General features: G+C 41.1%; 1 protein-coding gene across 1 annotated transcript in view; it reads right to left on the bottom strand.

Moving 5' to 3' along the window:
- Nucleotides 1-19,646, bottom strand: part of LRP5 (LDL receptor related protein 5) — a 127,679-nt gene extending 108,033 nt beyond the window's left edge. Inside the window, exon 1 of the mRNA XM_053980215.1 lies at nucleotides 19,513-19,646. Within this exon, the coding sequence (XP_053836190.1) occupies nucleotides 19,513-19,603 (91 nt within the window). The 5' untranslated portion in view covers nucleotides 19,604-19,646. The remainder of the gene's footprint in view (nucleotides 1-19,512) is intronic.
- Between the last annotated feature and the right edge of the window lie 349 nt (nucleotides 19,647-19,995).

The raw sequence follows: 19,995 nt of genomic DNA, 5'->3' as shown, positions 1-19,995 counted from the left end.
AATGTGCTGATGTGGTGCACCAAGACAAGGCTGTAAAACTGAAAAAAAACCAGGAACTGTGCAAATCAAACTGCAGCTACACTGTGTTAGGAGAGATCTTGATTTAAATATGCCCTTTGCTTTGGGCTGGGTCAGATGGGGCTTGTTCTGCTGTCTGATTGAATTGGCCAGCCATTCCTGCCCCTCCCCAGTGGCATGATACTCCCCACCCCCCCTATCTCCTACTAGGCCACAGGTGTTTTGGTGTCCTGAAATCTGCCCTTTTGACTGTACACACAGTTGCTTTCCTTGAGCTGATCGTGTCAAAAGGATCTTGGTTTCAAAAGGCATACAGATTTTTAAAAAAATCGATAAGGCAACTTCTTTGCCCAGCTCAGCTGCAGACAGAATATTGCAGACAGACCTGCAGAGCACCTTCTCTTATGTGTCTTGTCCACACAGTGCTCAGGGGAAGGTGCTTTAGAAGAGGTTTTGTGCTTATGAAAAAGAATACGTTGGTATGCACAGGTCTCCTGTACTCCTATGCTTTAGGCATAAACCTAGCCATGCACAAACTCCCAAACTAAAGATTTTTAAGTATTTCCACGTACAGCTAGGACAAATTATCACCTATTTTTCAAGTTAACCTTATCTGCCTCTTGAAATTTTCATGTGAGTCTCAATAATATCTTAGTGGCAAAAGAAATTAACTGTCTGCACTGCATAGGCAAGAGAAGCTGCCAAAATGTTGTAGGATACTCTCATATTACAGAAATATAAAGCAGGAGAAAAGCATGGTGCACATTAACTTTGACACCAGGTTAACTCCAGAAAGAGATAAGATATAAAAAGAAAAAAAAATAGTTTTCTTCCCAGGTCATTTCAAGACTTAATTCTTCCTTTTTCTTCTACATGATTTCCCACCTGAATAAACAGCCAAGCCTTATTATTTTTTTAACCCAACATATCTGCCTTTCCCAAACAAAAAAGGAAATGAATGTCTAAAAAAACCCTGAAATTCATTTTAAAAGGGGGAAGGGGGGATCAGAAGAAAGTCAAATTTGCCTCTGCAGAGAAACACGGTGGGGAAAAAAAAAAAAAAGGAAACAACAAACTTTACACAACATGAACTGTGGTCATTCATACTATGGAGACACCTACAAGCCAGAATTGTGATTTGCACCCTGAAAGACTCCATGTGGGCACACTGGGAAGGACTGTCACAGCTAACAAACTTGCTGTCCAGAAACACAAGGCAAAGAATGAAAGGAAACCCACAGAGGACCACGATTAAGGGTCACGTAGTCTGCAGCACATCCAAGGCAAGAGCCCAGCATACTAATCAGGACCACAGTAGAACCATAGCCAGTGGTCTTTTTCCAGACAACGTAACTGATATTTTTTCATACCTCAAGCTACCTTGCAATTTTTTTTTTTTTTAACAAAAGGCATAGATTTTACTATGATGAATGATTTAGGAATTATCTCAGCCACCCCAAATCTCCCATTCCTTTGCAGCCTAGACAAGGTATACTGCAAATAAGAAGTAGGACTTCTGATAAACAGCAACAGGATTTCTGCAGAAGGAAGGGCACGAGCCTGTAAGCATTACACAAGGAAGCAGTATCATGGAGGACAGAACAAAATGCATTAATTTATACTATAACAAAACTAACTCCAGCAATGTATGGCCATGAGTGATCTGATCATCCTCATCTTGCTTCATGCACCATATTGTCTTTCTCCACCCTTCATTTGCACTGCTTGGCTATGCCTTCATTGCTAAAGAGAAAGATGTAAATTTTCCATTGAGATAGCCATTTTAATGTAAAGGTGCCCGAGGATAACTGGAAATTTTACATCAAGTAAAAAGTCAGCGGCATTATTTCACTCCTCACCCAAGATTTCATAAGCTGCACAGAATTGCACTGACTCTATCAGGAATTTCACATCAAGATTGCAGTATCAGTGTAGTAATAACACCTGTTTCAGCAATGAAGACATGACCCAGGACTTTCACAGCAGGAATGTTTCTCTCTTGGTATTTGGAAAACATCCAGGGCATTTCAGAGAATGGTATTCCAAACAACTATTTCAACCACACACAACAGTTGAGAAAAATTAACAAATACTGCAGTCCTTCAGACACCAGACTGGGTATCTGAGGCAGAACGCACATAACGCACTGACACTGCAATGCTCTGCCCAGCACTGAACACACTCACAGCGGCACTAAGGAGCAGTGCCGTTTTCCTGTCTGGTGAACGCCTTTTAGCACAGTAGGCTTATTAGAACCAGTTTTACACCTCTTCTATTTCCAGCTGTTGCAGACTGTTTTGGAGTTAAAATGTCCTGGATCCCATCCTCTCTATTAAACTTGTGCATATCATTTTGCTTATTAAAAACACGACAAAATACAACTGTTAATACAAAAAGCTATGTATGACCCACAGCCTAAAATCATGTTTCCAATCCAGAAATGTCAGACACCAGCACACTGTCAAGTACCAACTGCATTTTAACTTTTTATAACCAAGACTGTGCAGCAGACTGTAATAAACATGAAATGCAACAAGAAATGAGCATTTGCATTTAAGTAACTCCCTCCAGGTATGAATAACAATGACTAAATACAAAACAAACATCTGCCCTCTTATAATACAATAGGGGCTTATAAACTCAATTTAACCCACAGATTTACATGCAGGGAAGGGCTTTTTTTCCTACATACTTTAGATGGAAGATTTGCTTAAAAATATATTATGCCCCAAATGTAAGGCTTATGTGAATAGTTTCAAAAGCAAACAGAAGACACCTTAAATTTCATTTGTGAAATGAAAGAAAATTGAACATGTTGTCTGCATTCACCTAACCTTTGATGTACTGTCTGAAAGAGAAGACTGAACAGAGTATTGTTAAACTAGAGGAAAAACCTACCTTCTTTAAAAACTAGATGTAAACTAGACCACAAAAGCATTCATTTTTTATGAAAAACTGCTTTCTCCTCAAAAACACCAAAAAAAGCACCTACCAAAAAAACCAAAAACAACAAAAACACCCCCAAGCCACACCAAACAAACACTCAAAGCACAGTTGACAAAAACCCTTCACTTCTATACTAAACTTTGGTAGCTCCTGTAACTTAAGTAATTGCTCAGAGTTAAGGCAACCATCACTAACAGAAAATACTGTACTATTGCAACAGTACTACCACCAAGTAGAAATAGTAAAGCCCTTTATCAAGCTCATCTGGTACAGAAATGAACTAAGATGCAAATGAAAATTAAACCTTTTTCTCCTTTAAAAAGGGGGCCTAAAATCCAGAACTCCCTACCTATGTCAGTCATCTATTAATTACCATGGGCAATATGAGTCACCGTTGATATCAAGTGACTTCACCTGGGTGAAGGAAGTAACTCACTTTTGAGGACAATTCAGAGGGTTTTGTCTACTTTGCTGTGACCAGTACTTGCAATGTAGAGCGGTACTGTGAGATACATGTTATCACCTCTGCAGCAAGGAGATTCAAAACCATCAACTTGCTTTATAAAAGCCACCCAGAGGTCAGTAACTGCAAGTCATTATCACCAATTCACTGTTGGGCATCGAGAAGCTCTGTAATGAGAAGATGCTTTACTTGGAGGAAGTTAGGGCATCTAAAACCTCTCAAGAATGTTTTCCACTAATTATAGCATTAAGTTGTTTCCTTTATAAAACCTCATAATGCAGAGGACATTTTTATATAGATATAAACATACATACACACACACATAGATATATATATGCTAATGAGATAAGACTTGACATCAAATGACACCAAACATTTCTAAAGCCTACTTAAGCCAAAATTTTCAAACCAAAAACTTTAGCTCATGCTTAATTGTCCAAGGACACCACAACATCAAAGGAGAAAACATCTATCTACTCCAGAGAACAATTAATCCATACAATTAACCCTCCTTCACATCACATCACACTATAAATGCGAACACATGCTCCATTTCTGCATTACTCAGAAGATTCTCCAAGATGCTATTCTTGTCACTAATGAGGTGCAGCACAAACAATTAAAGACTTGCAAAAATAACACACAGAGCCTAGATTTTTTTAATTTAAAAAAGAACCCCCAACACCCCCAATGTCACAGGCTGTGCAACATGTGAATTGCATAGAAACATGTGGCATCATCCTTCCTTCAAAGCTGACTATGTTAGACCCATCAAATCCTTGATCTTTCAGTATCACAGTTTTATTAGACTAGAGAAAATTTAAGTCACATTTTAGCCAATGTAATTGATCAGTCTCTCTCTTTCTCATCTCTGATGCAGGGATTTATTAATAATATGTTTGACGGAGGGGAGAGACTGGTGTCGGAAGAACAGAAGGAAGTTAAAACAATAAAATAATAATTAAAACAATGAGTAAGGATAAGATATCCCACAAAACAGAAGATAACTAAGCAGCTTACTTTCAAGGCCTAGTTTACTACGTGGCCACACATTTTTATGCTGTCACTAGTAGGAGCACAGAATTGAAGCAGAATGCTACTTCAACTGAAACCACTGGACAAAACACTCAATTTGAAACACAGCCTTGTCCTAATCTATGGCAGGTGTTTTCAGCAAGCTCCTGGTCTAGTGTAACACCATCAGTTACAAGAAGTTCCCAGTAGCTCTAAAATATATAAAATTAGTAAATTCACTGAATGGCATTCCATTGCGGCAACTTCATTTGCATTATCTGTGCTTATATATTGTATGAGAGGGGAACACCCCCCCTCCCGCAAAAAAAACCCCACACAACCATTCTCCAGAATTAAGGAAGCAGTAATAGAATCAGTTGTTGAGTTCTATGTCGAATAAGCCTCTGGGGAAGAGTAAAAAAATATCTAAAACCTAAAGAATAAACTGCAAATAAATAAAATTCAGGCCTTTTCTAGTAGTGCCAATCTTACAAAGATATTGAGAGATGTGCTTTGAGGTAGCCAATAGACAAGTTTCAGGAAATCTTGTTTTTTTTTAACATGAACTTGTAGCTGTTAGAACTAGGAAGTTTTGTGCCATTTCAGACACCGGGAAGAATTTTGAAACCATTACTGCTTGGCCAGTGCAACAGGTGGAACTGAAGTTGGGAGATCTGTAGGATCCAGCAGAGTCTGACCATCCACTTGGCACATGCTCAGCCAAACATGAGAGAAAACATCCTCTGCCTGCCTATCTGTGTACACTCATCTATTTGTCAGTATTTTGGGATCATCCCAGCCAAAATTTTCCTCTTAGGATTAAGCAATATTTATGACAAGGCTTTGAATAAATTAACATACCATGTTTCAAAGTCCTTCCGAATAAAGATAATAAAACACAGTCATTTCTGGCCACATACACAAGAGAGATCTCACAACTGACATCATACACATCAATAACTGCAAAAAAATCCCCAAAAAACCCAAACAAAAAAAACAACCAAACAAAAAAACCCCACACTGATTTTTCTTGCTGTTCATCTTACCTTCCCAGTGAAGGCCAAAGATTTGGAATTGAATTTGAATAGCTTAACAGCTAAACTTTCATTAAAAGAAATGTTGCCAAGCACACTAAGTAAACACAATTTACTCAAATACTCACAGTAATCTGTTCCCAGTGTCCTGCTGACCTTTAAATACGAAAATAACCCTGTGAAGTCCATTCCCTTTTATAAACAGCCAACATTAATTCAGACTTTGGAATAACAAACTGGTGCTAAAATTTCTTTTAGCAGTTTTAAGTGTGCACACGTAACATTTAAAAATCCCCCACTGTGCTTGACTGCTCTATTCTTGCATACAAAACACTTCAAATTAAAAAGAAAAAAATTATCAATATTAGTTCTTGGAGAAAATCGGAGGTTTTTGTAGAATTTGGTGTACTGCTTCTGCCTCACAGTAAAGCAGAAGACAAGTTACACTGTAGAAAGCACTGCATGCACTGTAATTCAGAGCACAGCAGCTGACAAGTTATATTTTTATCCCTGTAACTACCCCAAAATCTCCAGTTGATGCCCAAGACTTGAGAAACCATGCAAAAGCTTTTCATTAGTAGTGGAACATCATCCCTCAAGTGCTGTGAAGCTTTACTGACCCACTCATCACTTCCTGCCAACACAGTGGTTTGCAACAGCAAAACACTTGCGCATCAGCAAAGAGACACCTGAAGTCATTTTAGTTTCCAACAGAGACCTAGGTTTTAGTAATAAAATTTAAATGAGAAAAAAAAAAACCTCCAAAAAAACCACCCAAACCAAAAAAAAACCCAAAAACCACCAACCCACACAACAAAAAACCAAACAAACCTGCTGCTACAGATTCAATATAAGCAGGAAAGAATATGTAAAGCAGCTTCGTCACAACTAATGGCCAGGGATCTAAACACCTGGAGAATTTAACAGTAATTAAAAAACAGAACAGCAGAATTTACAAGTAACAGAAGGAATTCCTATCCCAAAATAGTACACATGAGTTGAGTGTACCTGTCCTACATCATGTCTTCCCCAGCAAATCAACATTGTTCCTGTTATCCATTCAAACAAGTCCTCCCACCCACCTCTGCCTCATTGCCAATCAAGGGTCACATGTGTCTGAAGGATACTCTTGCCATGTGACCCAAAGTGTTCCCACAGACTGTTGGAAGGCTTCCCCCCTCAGAAACCACCATCAGTGGACAAAAGGGTCCTAAGAGGCTATCAACAAGTGAATGGAAATATGACATGTTATAAACAACCACGATAATGAAACAGTTTACATCAAGATGTGACCAGCAGATGCGATTCAATAACATGAGCCTGTAACTCACTCGCAATCCCCATAGTGCAAAATTAGTTCCAAGACCAAGAGGAATATAAGACCATGATAAAGTATTCCAGAACTAATCTTTGTGGGGAAACCATTCCAAAATACAAGCACCCCAGGGGAAGTAATTGTGGAATAGATGTTAGATTTTGAATTCATATTCTACCTCAAACAAAGCAAGTTTTGTTACCCTACAAAAGCCTGATAATCTGTACAAAGAAGGAGATTCTAACAGGCTCCAAGTAAGTTCCTCAAAGTTGAACACTTCAGTACATCTACTTTAGATAGAACACTTTCTACTATGGCCCTGCAACAGACTGCACAGAATCCCAAGAGTCAGAAAAGCACAAAACACAGGACCTCAGAATCTTTACCTGTATCTACCAAGCGTTTTCTACAGTGGCAGAAGCAGGCACTTTGCATATATAAGAGCACCACTGTCAAGAAGCAAAGACTGCTTGGAGGACCAAGTCAGCTGTATCAAGAACTTACAGTAGTCCACATCCTGCCTCATTACACAGACTTCCTCGGGAAAAAAAACAAAACAAAACAAAACAAACCACCAAAAAAAACCACAACCAAAACACCCAACAGGCAAGAGGCCAACAATCACAAAAGATCCCATAGCCATTGTTCAGAGAAAACAAGTCACTTGCATCATTCCCAACATGCAATAAGCTCTGGGCTGACTGTATTCTGCCTCTGAGGACCAGCACCAGATGTGCTCTATCTCTACATGCCAGGAGTTCCACAACCTGGGAATCAGCAACCAGAGTTATTTTCCATTAACTAATTACTGTCACAAGATGGTGAAGGACAACATGTGTCAAGGTGGTTAATAGCTAAGGTAAAGGAATCCTAGATCACTTACGTCTTTTGCAGGTAACAATGAAAACCTTAATTTGGACCATGCAAGTTGAGAGATAACATCAACAGAGGCCACAAGCAAAGTATTTCCATGTGCTCATCTTCTCTCTGTTGTGCCCTAGACTGAATAAAAAGCAGCAATCCTCAAACACACACTCAGCTGCAGCTTCTCCAGTTTTACCAATTCTGTCATGGGTAGACAATGTTAGTGGAGCCACATGCTAAAGGGACAGCAGGCAGCTTTTCCAAACTTCCAGAAATAGAAGGGTGGTTTGGGGCTGGCTTCTTGTTTTGGTTAGGGTTTGGTTTTCTGCCTTTCATTCAGTGATGCTGCCTCATCATCCTACTTAGGGAAGTAACCTAACAAGTTCCCAAGAGCTCTCTTGACCACTGGGTAATAAAAATTACCCACCTACAGACTTTTCAGTCTTTAGCAACCTTGGTTCTTCACACAGTTGGGGGAGAGGGGGGAACAACACAAAGGAAGCAGGTGGAAGTTTTAAAAACAATATACAAGATCTCTGCCTAGAAGAGCTTTCAAGTTAAAAATAAATACTTTCCAATATAGGAAAGTGATACTGCATGCAGAAATTGTAAAGACTGCAAAAGGGATAGAAAGTAATTATGCAAGGTCAAATATTTAGGTGCAGAACACTGACCAGACATACAATTTTGATGAATAAATATTCATTGCCCTGCCTTTTAAGGAATACTTTACCTATCATCCTGTTAGTTTGAGGCTTCATTCCTCTCTAATGGAACAACAGTCATTAAGAGAACAATGCAATGGAGTCAAAGAAAGTAGGTTTACTCCTAGATGGTTATTTAAAAACCATGTGCACAGGACAAGATGACTCGGAAGTGCTTCTTGTGTAAAACACTCCAAGATACATTCAGAGACCATTTCTGTATCATTGTCACCTGTTCTCAGACAAAATGCTGTGAGTTCAGAGACTTCAGGGCATGCTTTGGTAACACCACTGTTATGAATGAATTCAGTGCATATTTGTTGTGCCCCCATGTTCATTCCAATTGTACCCCCCTTGTTATGGCTCCCACTGTGGATGTCTCTCCCTGTTCATTCCAGTTGTGCCCTGGTTGTAATACACCCCCTGTTTGCTGCTTCTATATGTCTCCCCATGTCCCTTCTAACTGTACCCTTGTTGTAATACCCCCCTGGTTGTTATATGCTCCCCCATGTTCACTAAGGTTGTATAATACCCCCCTGTTACCCCTTGTTAAATCCCTTATTGTTACCCTCATTCAGTCCCTCGGGCATTGCCTTCGCTGCTCCCAAAATGGCGGCCAGAAACAACCTCGGCAGTATGCAAATGAGGTGAAGCAGAACAGAATCCACCAAAAGGGCCTAAAAACACCAAAATAACGTGGAAACTCGAGGAACCAAGTGACTGGACCTAGTGGGAAGAGTCCTCCCATGCCATCAATCGAGTTCTGGAGGTCACCACCACCTGAAAGTAGCCAGACCGTGATGAGGACCCTAGTCTACGAGCCAGTAATCGTCTTCCTAGGCACGCCCTCGAGGACGGAAGCCCCAGTTCTGCTGTGAAGCACAACTGACCACCTCCTCCTCTGCGTCGCCGAAGGGAGCAGCGACGGTGTGCGCGACCCCTCGGGCCCCCACCCAGAGCTGATCACCTAATAAAGGTCTTTTCAAAGGAGCTGGTCTCCTGGCCCTTAATTTACATCACCACCAAAACCAAATCTGGGTATACTGCATTCCAGTCCCATACTTGGCAACTGTGAAACTCTCCTCAAAATTCTGTATCAACAGCTAACATCAGGCATTCAAGTCTACACAAAAAGTATGGTTGTGGTTTTCTGGCTTATGGAGATTTTTTTTTCAGAAACAGGAGGTTATTCAATAACACACCCATTAGAATGAAAAGGGGAAAAAACAGAGCAGGAGAAACTGGTTAACCAAGTGTGTAAGCATGTGAGAACACAGATACTTATTGCATACATGCTCACACATAGACATATGAAGAAAACCTCCTCACCACCACCCTGTCCCCCCAAAGTCTCACACCCTTCCTGGTGTAAATACTTCACCATAAACTAGCCAGGACCTTGCAGAAGATTACTTCTGCCTAGGTCAGCATTTTTCTGAACTAGACACAACTCTGTCTCTGTTCCAGGAAACCTGAATGGTCTAGTAGCTACACACAAGCTACAGAGCTCACTAGAGCTGTCTGCGACTCTTAGCGAAAACCTGCAGATCATGGTTTATTCACTGCAAGTATATCCAACACTCACGTCTTTGCTGGTGTCTGCGCATTTCTCCAAATTTCACCATTAGCTACAGTGTTAACAGAAGTTATGAGAACCCTTAAGAATTCAGTTACTCTATTCAAAAAGCCTCGAGGAATATTTCCTCACTTTTTAGAGGATGTGTGGTTCCTCCTGTTAGCCACCATACCTGGCTTTTGCAATTGAAAAGTGCACCTTTTTAACAGCATCATAGAAAACCTTCTCCTCCCGTGCAGGTTCCAAAGTCACAGCTGACATCGAGTCAGGGGTTTTGCAGCTCAGGATGGGAGGGCTGTTGAAGATAGGCCAGATGAGATTAAAATCTCATTAAAATTAAAATTAATTTTTAGAGGCAGGGAAGGATTGCAAATTATTCAATTCCAAATTATTGAGGCTCCACTATAATTTTGCCTGCATTAGCCACACCCTACCTACTCTCACCACGTAGCTTGCCTAAGTAAGTCCAGATGTCTGTTTCTGAGTATGCCCTTTCTATCACTGAACACCTGCAAAATGGAGATTTAGAACATCTCACAAGTAATAATCTACAACATTCAGACAGTAAAAAACATACTGTTAAAACCCATACTATTAAAATTCCCCCATACTACATATTTCTTTTACTCAGCTTTTGAAGATGCAGATAATGTATAGATATTTTTTAATCATCCACAGCTGGGCAGACTTTCTAAGTGGAAAATGCCACCCATGTGCATTTTCATCCTCTTAGCTCTCACTTGGGAAGACAAATAACTCAGCAGATTAATTTGCTTTTATATCTTTTGAGATAGACACATCCAGGTAAGTCAGCAATACAGATTTCTGAGGTTAAAACATTTTCTCTTTGGAAAAAAAAACATAGATGCTTAAACACCACATACTTTAAGCGGCTGAATTTCAAGCAGGGGAAGCAATCAGGGAAAAAATCTAAAGAAAAAGTAAAACTATTTGTATCATTTATATCATATTTTATGCTGAAATTCATTCCTATACGGCAGGTGACTCTATTCTGAGCTTCTTCTAAAACCAGAAAGTTTTCAACTACTGAAAACAAAGCAAAAGGTGACACAGAAAATAGGAAACTTGGTGGCCATGAGTAAACTTCCTTAAAGGGGACAGAATATGTAAGTGACACTTTATTTGAAATAACTAGTTACACAAAGCCTCCAAAGCTCTTGGAACAATATGCACAATGTAAGTAGGGACCAATATACATCTAACACTGGGTAATTTATGATTCAGTGGCAAAAAGTGACACCTTCTTTAAAACAAAGGATTAGGGGTTTGGTTTTTAAGTTCTGCTGCTTTGAGAAGTTCAAGAAACAGCATGCTGACTTTTGTATTAGCTTCAAGTGCTAAAAAAGAATACCAAGTATTCATATAGACATTGCCTGGTTGTATTACAGAGAATAAATCTCATAACCTCCCATTCCTTTTCTTCCTTGAGTCGTTCATGGTCATCACCAGAGACAAACTGTTGTCCAAGAGGCAAACTCTCACTTTTTCCTCTTCCTCTATAATGAAATGTAAAACAGATAAAAAGACAGCTCTATTTCAGAATATGTTTTCCTGGCATCAGCAAGACACTGGTCTAAGTGACTGAGCCTGTATTGGGTTGGTGTGGCAATGTTTTGGTAATTGAAGGGGCTACAGGGATGGTTTCCGTGAGAAGCTGCTGGAAGTTTCCCCCATGTCCCATAGAGCCAATGCCAGGCAGCTCCAGCATGGACCCACTGCTGGCCAAGGCCAGGCCTGTGGTGATGGTGGGAGTGTCTCCAGGAAAATTACAAGGAAAAAAGTTATTGTGTAGATAACAATGTGTGGTGAACTGACTGCAGCCCCCTTTCCTTGTCCCTCTGCACTGCTGGCAGGGAGGAGGGAGAAAATCAGGAATAAAATTAAATAAGCCAGGGAGGAAAGGAGGGGTGAGGGATAGGCATTTTTAAGAGTTTGTTTTACTTCTCATTATCGTACTCTGATTTGACTGGTCATAAGTTGAACTAATTCCCCAAGCTAAGTTTGTTTTGCCCATAACAGTAATCAGTGAGTAATCTCTGCCTGTCTTTGCCTCCACGCATGAGCCTTTTGTTAAACTTTCTCTCCCCCATGCAGTCAAAAAGGGGACAGATAGAGCAGCTTTGGTGAGCACCTGGCATCCAGACAAGGTCAAACCACCACAGAACTAACAACAGTGTTGTGAAGACAAATACGCAGCAGAAACATTTCCAAATGCCACGGCTTTGTGATTGTCCTTCTAAAGCAATCACTTTTTGCCCCAAAAATCTTATTTTTGTATCTGCACAAAAACTTGTAGAAACTGTCCCTTATCAGTTATTTGAAAAGAATCCTTGAACAATAATAACTACAGTAAAGACATAAGGACTTCACATTTCCTTGAGTATCATTTATGCTCCACTTCTAGAACTAAAACTAGAGAAATCAGCGTAGAAGACTTTCTTAAACTTGAATCACAGATTTCAACACTCAACAGCTTTTTCAGACAAAGTCTGGTTACACAGGAACATGCCACAGCTTTCACAACAGCCTAGAAATGATGGGCTGAAGGAAAACAACATGACAAAGCACCCAAGCACTCCACTGAGTGCAAGGAACAACAAAACCTTGTAACAATAAAGCAGCTGGCAGACCACTCACTCAATGTCACAAAAAATACCCTTCAGCCTTACCTGAAGGAATGTATTTAAAGGACATGTTACTTAGAAAGTCTGAGAAACAAGGAAAAAAAATCCTAACTACAAGAAATCAAGATACAGGTGGCATAAGCCAGAAAGCCCCCAGAGCTGTGTCGTGGTGCCCCATGCACAACCCAGCTGTTTGCTTCAGGAGCACATACTAAGAATAAAGAAGGTAGTTCTAATCACCACCATGATAGAAAGTCCACTAAAAAAGCATTTCATCTCCTACAGCAAGGCCAAAAGGAAGCAAGTAGACCTTCTTGATAGCCATACTCTACAGCATGATGTTGTGTGGTAACAAAAAAAAAAAAAAAAAAAATCAAAACCAAACCACACAATTTAGTTGTATTTCTTGTATTCTAAAGATTTTTTTCCCCTTCTTAAGCCCAGCTAGTACAAGTTCAATCTGGAAGAGCAGAAAATAATGTCTTTGTGCAAAATTAATGAAAAACAGTACAAGGACTGGAAAAAGCATCCACGAATCTGGAATCGTAATTTCCACAGAAGGCATGCTGAAGTTATTGACCAAGATTTAAGTGTATTACTGCTGTTAAGCATAATCTGTGCCTAATTCAAGTCGTGGAGTATATGGCTTAAGCCATAAATACATACAGAATTCCAGAAGAATTCTCAAATGATGTATCAACAACTGATAGATTATAGAAGCAACTGTACAATTTCATCATCTGAGTCTTCTCAGATTCTTTACTCCTTTTTTTTATTTGGTTAAAACCAGCACTGAACAGCAGAAAAGAAAAAGAACATCTGCAAAAACACATTATAGTAACAGTATTTGATTCCCAAACCCCAAAGCCCAGAAGTTCACTAAGCAGGTTCATTCAACCCACTGCTACTCCTCATCAACCCAGAGGTGCAGAAACACAAAGCAGGCAACAGTCATTCACACCCTCTGGCCTTGCTTTACTCTTGAAAACACCACAGAAAGAAGGGGTCAAGCTTCTGTCTCTACTGACTGCCCCCTCCTACCTCTAGTCTAATTCTTGAAGGCTGAGGATCAAAAATCCCCCAGAGCTAATTTATCTTCTTAGCAATCATGTGTAACAAGTCACTTCCAAATCCTGTATTAAAAAATGTATAATGCATCATATTTAATGCAACAACATGGTGAAATAAACAAAATGTACAGTCATGGCATTTAAAGAAAGGGCAAGAGAGAACCTCTGGAATCACCATTACAAAAGGTTATCAAATTCTAGGCCATGTGAAGAAATGTCAAGATAAGCAACTCAGTCATTTATCTCCCTCTCAGACAAAACTCAAGGCAACAGGTGTCCTGTAAGGACAGAACTACTAAATTAAAAACACTACACTTTCACAGAACACCATATGCCCTTTAACAAGAATTCATGAGAAAAACATGAAAATCAAGACCTTTGTGTAACCAAATAAAAACCAGAAATACAGTTGCCATAGTTCTACTTTCCATAGTAGAGGGGAGAGTTACGCCTTAACACACTTGCAACTTCATTTTCCCAGTTGCATCACCTTTCATGACAGCTGAGGAACATCACACTTGATTTATTGAACAATTACCTGGTTTACATCTATAGTCTCAACAGGAAGACCAGAGTTCAAAAATTCTGCCTGCTACAAAGACAACTTTTGTCACTGTTTAAAGTAAGTAAATTTTAACTGGGGAAGCTCAATTTCCTTATGTATAATAGATAAATAACAGATGCCATCCTTGTAGAACATTCAGAATTAGCTAAAAATACATACAGCATTTCAAAAAGTAAAAGTGCCAAACAGAATTCAACAATTATCATATTATTAACCAGGCACATTTTAAATACACATGCCAACATTTGAGCTTCTCAGACCACTGGCAATCTCACCAAGAACTTACTACTGCATCTGCTATCAGTGCTGTTTATTGAAATAGCAAAAAGCCTTCATACTGTGAAATGAAGACAATTCTGCAGCTGACTTACAGTCAAGAAAGCTCTTTTCCCAGTAGGCTATTTCCATTAATGGTGTGTTAATCTAACACACCACAAATTATTTATTGGTTTGAAAGCAGTTTCAATTGCTTTAACACTTTTATGATCCAGAGCAAACAAACCAATTTAAATCAAGCATGTGTCAATTTATTGGCATCCTTGCAAAAGTTGCCCATGGATTTAACATCAATACAAAATGACACCTTACATCTGTCTGTGCTGGCAGGCAAAGTGTGAGTCCAGCAAGAATAAAGGAAAGAACAGCTAAATTTAAAATCTTGTTTATTACATAGACCCTCAACATCCTTACCAGCCCATCACCTATTCCTTACACTCTTTGGAGCTTCTCAGTCAAATTGTGTGGCTTAACAGATAGTTTCAATCTTTAGTAAACAGAAACCACAAAGATGAGACACTGCTAAGTTCCACATTCCAATTTTTCTGAGACAAGAAACCAGAAGAGTTGTTGGCCCATAAGCACCTAACAAACAACTGTACTGAACAATACTTTGTGGGACATAGTTCCTAGTTCCTATTTTCTTTCCTGCTCTCACCACAACTGTTTCATCACACAAAATCTCAAGAATTGCTAAAAATATCCTTTGACTCTATCATAAGCTTTTCCATAGCCTACGTTAATGGCAGTAGGACTCTCCAGAATTACTTTTTCCAGTTTAGAAGTCCCAGATGTGAGCTATCAGGAGATGGCACATCTTCACCTTCTTCAGAAAGACCTCAGTGTCCAAACAGCACATGGGTTTGCTTAGCCAGCATCCTAATTATTTGCTCCTATCCTAAATGAACAACCTTGCAGTGTTAGACAGACCTGTCAGAAAGAATATGAAAAAAAAAAGAACAATCCATATGCCTCAAAATCTAAGGAAAATGTTGCTTTCCATTGTGCACAATAGAGCTGCATTGTTGCTGGCCTGTGCCACAAACTTGGGGGAGTAATTGTTCTACTGTCAATCCTCCCCTGAAGCTCAGGTTGGTACTTATTTGAGATCTCCACAGAGGTCTTGAGCAGAAAATAACACCCATTTCTTTCAAGGGTTCTCAGTGCTGTGTTTTTTTTTTTTAGCCACATCAACTCCTAAGAGAAATTCTGAACTTACAAAAGCTAATCATTTTGACTGTTTAATAGCCCTTGAGTTACACACATAAGGAAAAAATAAGAGGATTTCTTAGAAAGATGGTATTGTAGGTGACTTTATTTCTCTTCATTCTAAGAAGGAATTTAAACCTAATTATTGCCCTTAGTCTCAAGATGGCAGGCTTCTTTCATACAATACAGTAAGTTTACAAGAAATACTGATCTAATATGAAACTAAACCTTGTTATTATAGCTGTTTCTGAGCACCACCAATTGAAATTCACCAAGTGAAATTTATTTGTTTTGACAAAAAGAGAGAGAATTGCTTTGAAATGTACAGGGCTGGTTAATTTTTAACTAGAAGCAGAGATACAGTCTTATAGAGAAAAGTCGGGTGTGTCTATATTCCAGGAGAGGTTTTGTAACCTTTATTTCTTGTTATGCTGCCAAATCTTACCCTAACACTAAAGAATAATAAGTTCCCAGAAACAATCACTGTTTGCTAAAAAGTTACCTTGGCTTGCCTTATTCAAGAAACATGCAGGATTGAGAAAATTTACAGCTGGGACAAAACTCATAGCCTGTTTTACTAACAACTACATTATAAACAGCTAAAATAAAAATTCTTAAGCTAAAGCAGCAAGAGGCAAGGGTGGAACTTATGCTGAGGTATCGATGAAATACATTCATGTTCTTCTAAGTACTGACTTTGTGTATCATGCTGATCTACATATTTCAGGCATCTATAGTATGAGTGATTTTAAAGCATCTCTGTGTGCTTTAAAATAAATCTAAATAATTTAATTTAAAATTAAATAGTAACAAATCAGTTCACATACCATACCTAAAGACAGTTAAACCCATTTAACTTTCCCTGGAGAAAGAAGACTCAGTGCTCTGAAAGTATGAACTTAAACTTCACAGTCAACCTGAACTTTCATTATTTCCTCACTATTTCAAGAGAATTTATGACCATAATTTGTGGCAGATCCTCACATCATGCTAGTAATAGTTGCTAGGAAAATAGTATCTATCCCCCTAAATCAATGACAGACCGACTGAAATGGTACTGAAATGCACTTGAGAACTCCTATGTAGCACATTTCCCCGTCATAAAATTAACAAGTGATTTTTCCTGCTACATTCTATATTTAACCACAGCAACAGGTTTCCCTAGCTATAGGTTATCTCATGTAAACAGTAAGGATTAAAAGTCATTTTAGGGTTGGTTGTGCTCAAATGCATTTTTTATTTCATGCTGCATCCCGAGTTTCAAATATTTGCAACCACCACAGTTCCCTGTGTCACACTTCACCTTTCTATATCCTGTGTTCGTTGGTATCAGGCAAATAGTTCTTACACTAAAGAAAACTAAGATACAATCTCACTATTTTGGGAAACATTCAAGTGCACGACAAGACACAGTTAAGCAAGCATTTGTGAGTTTAACTAAAAAGAATTTTTGCTTGAGATAGCTCTTAAGCAAGAATTATCTCAACTTACTTGAACATTTTAAGACCCCACATGAAATACCCACTGTGCAACAGTAAGAATCATTAACTTACGGCATTTACACAAAAATGAAAAAGCATTAAATATTTTGCATGAGCAAGAAATTCCTCCCTTCAAGGAAGGGCCAAATGCAATGATCGTTTTGTCTTTTCACAGTGAAATGAGTCAAGTACAAGCCATATCTGAAACAGGTTTATCATTATTTCAAACCACATAAATAAAACCACTCCTGACACCACCACATACAGAGCAAGAACTCAGAGCTCTACAGCAAAATTATTTCACAGCCAGAGTATTCAAGATCTATTACAACATGCCAAACTTCAGGGAAGCTTCAGCGCTGCAGAAGCTCCCAGCAGATCCCCAATCATGCAGAGATGCATTTACATATTTGTAAGATAAGCACATCAAAATACTTTTAATAGCTAAAAGTCAGGCATCTCCTTATAGAGTAGGGATTCTCAGAAAGGGAATTAAATCCACAAAGAGCCTCTCATAGTACATCCATGCTCCTTCTAAAAGGACAGATGAAGTGTCCTTAAAAGTACTGTCCGGATCAACACAACAAAACCTTCCTAATAAGCAGGCAGAACAAAAGCAATGTCATTAAGATCTGTAACTTAGACTCCTTAACTAATTATTAAAAATGGTACATTTGTAGCCGAGTTCTTCTGGGCATGTTAAGGAAGGTGACTGCTCATACCAAACCTACGCTATATTAAATTAATCACTGTCTCTCAAATGAGGTGAAAGAAAACCAAACTCCAAGTCAGAACTTATTCCTTGGTTTTATCATGAACTCTTATTTTCCTAAGAATTCCAAATGCAGTTATCCCTTTTTTAAAAAAGGATTTTTCTATTAGAACCTTTTAAGTAAATGTAAGGAAATCCCTTAACGAGCCTTCATACAAGAGCCCTAGAAGTCAATTTCCACCCTCCATCCCCCCAAAAGCTACATTAGCTTCATTCAGTCAAGCAGGAATGTGGACATCTTTATACAAACATAAGCGTTCAGAAAGGAACAAACCACATTTCAGGTTTTCAGAAACCTTTTATAAAGATTGTGGCAGTGTGTATGGAGAAGGACCTTGCGATACGAAGGTTATCTTTTTGATATAATCCAGGCAGAATGAGCAATACATAATACACACACCCACACAGAGCTCCAACTAAAAATATAGAATGATGATGCCAGCAGAATATGGTCTGTTCTCGTGATCTAAATGACAGTTCTAATAATTACAGGAGGTTTGAAAAGGTGGGTGGCCTAATAAAAAGAGGCCCTGAGGTGATGTTCTGACAGCCTTGGCCACACTGCCGAGTTTTCTAAACTAGCTAGGAAATCGCAACAACCAGGCTTCGGTTTGCTCAAGCAGCGGGGTGATGTATCCAGGCAGAGCACATGCAGCAGCAAAAAAACAGAGGTCTTGCACATGCAGCCCGAACTCCCCGTCTTGGGCGAGACAAAGTCGGGAGCGAAACCGCACGCAGGAGAAACGGAGGAGGAACGGACACCGTCCCGCTCCCCACGGATGCTGCGGGCACAGCACCGCCTCCGTTTACTTGTAATTTAAAAGGATTAGCACACACTCGAAAACGGGACGGCCAAGGGAAAGCGGAGGGCAGGCTCCATGCCCGGGACGGGGCACCCGGACCGCAGCTCCGGCATCGCCCGCGGGGCCGGGCCGGACCCCCGCCCGCCGCGTCCCGCTGGTCCCTCCGCCGCAGCGCCGCCCCCGCCGCTTCACATCGGAGCTGGGGCGAGGTGGGGAAAGAAACACAGGGCACGCACACCACACTCGCCTTCCTCCCAGCCCCTCCCCGGCCCGGCCAAGAGTTTGAGCGACACCCGACACCGACCCCTCCAAACTCCACAGAAATCCCTGCCCGAGACAGCGGAAGGACGGGGGGGGGGGGGGGGGGGGAGGGGGCGACTTTTGTCTCTCTTTTTGCAACTGTGCGCGTTTACCTGAGCCACCCCTGAGGGAAAACCGCCTCGCCCCCAAACGGGATATGTCCCGAGGGAATAGAGAGGAGAGGCCTCCTTTTCCTGCGCACCCTTTTTGCAGGAAAGAGGGACGAGGAGCAATAGTTTTGGGGGGAACCGGTGCAGGCAGCTTCCCGTCCTCCTCCCGGCCCGTCTCGTCCATGTGCCCGTCCTGCGCCTCCGCGGGAGTCTGGCCCCGCTCCCGCCCCTCCCCGCCGCACTCCCGGCGGAGCGCGGGGGAAAGTTTGCCCAAGTCCGACAACAAAAGGGACAGCGGCGCTCGCCTCCCCGCCCGCCCGGGCCCCGCGACGCCCCGACGAGCTTACCCCCGGCCGAGCCCGGCTCGCAGCGCAGCACCGAGGCGGCAAGGAGGCGCAGCAGCAGCAGCGGGAGTGGCGGGGCCGCCGCCGCCTCCATGTTGTGCCGCCGCAGCAGCTGCCGGAGCACACGGAGCGTCTCAGGCAGGCTCCATGCCCGGGGCGCTGCGCTCGGCGAGGAGGGAGGCGGGGAAGGGGGGAGGCGCTGGAGCCGACCCTCCTCCTCCTCCTCCTCCTCCTCCTCCTCCTCCTCACGCCGCCGCCAGGGAGGGGGCTGGGATGGAGGATCCCGGCTCGCACCGCATCCCGGGAGCGGGCGGGGGCGCACCGTCCCGCCGCGGCGCGTCCCACGCATGGGAACACCTGGCCGCGCGGGGAGGAGGTGGAGCTCTGGGCTTTCTTCTTTATCTTGTTAACTCGTTCCTGCTGGAGCAATTACTCCAGAACCAGCCGGGAAGGCTGGAGAAGATGGCTCGCTGCGTGTTCAAAAGG

The sequence above is a fragment of the Vidua macroura genome, chromosome 6 (assembly GCF_024509145.1).
Source record: "Vidua macroura isolate BioBank_ID:100142 chromosome 6, ASM2450914v1, whole genome shotgun sequence".
Lineage (NCBI taxonomy): Eukaryota > Metazoa > Chordata > Aves > Passeriformes > Viduidae > Vidua > Vidua macroura.
This window is presented reverse-complemented; position numbering and strand designations above follow the sequence as displayed.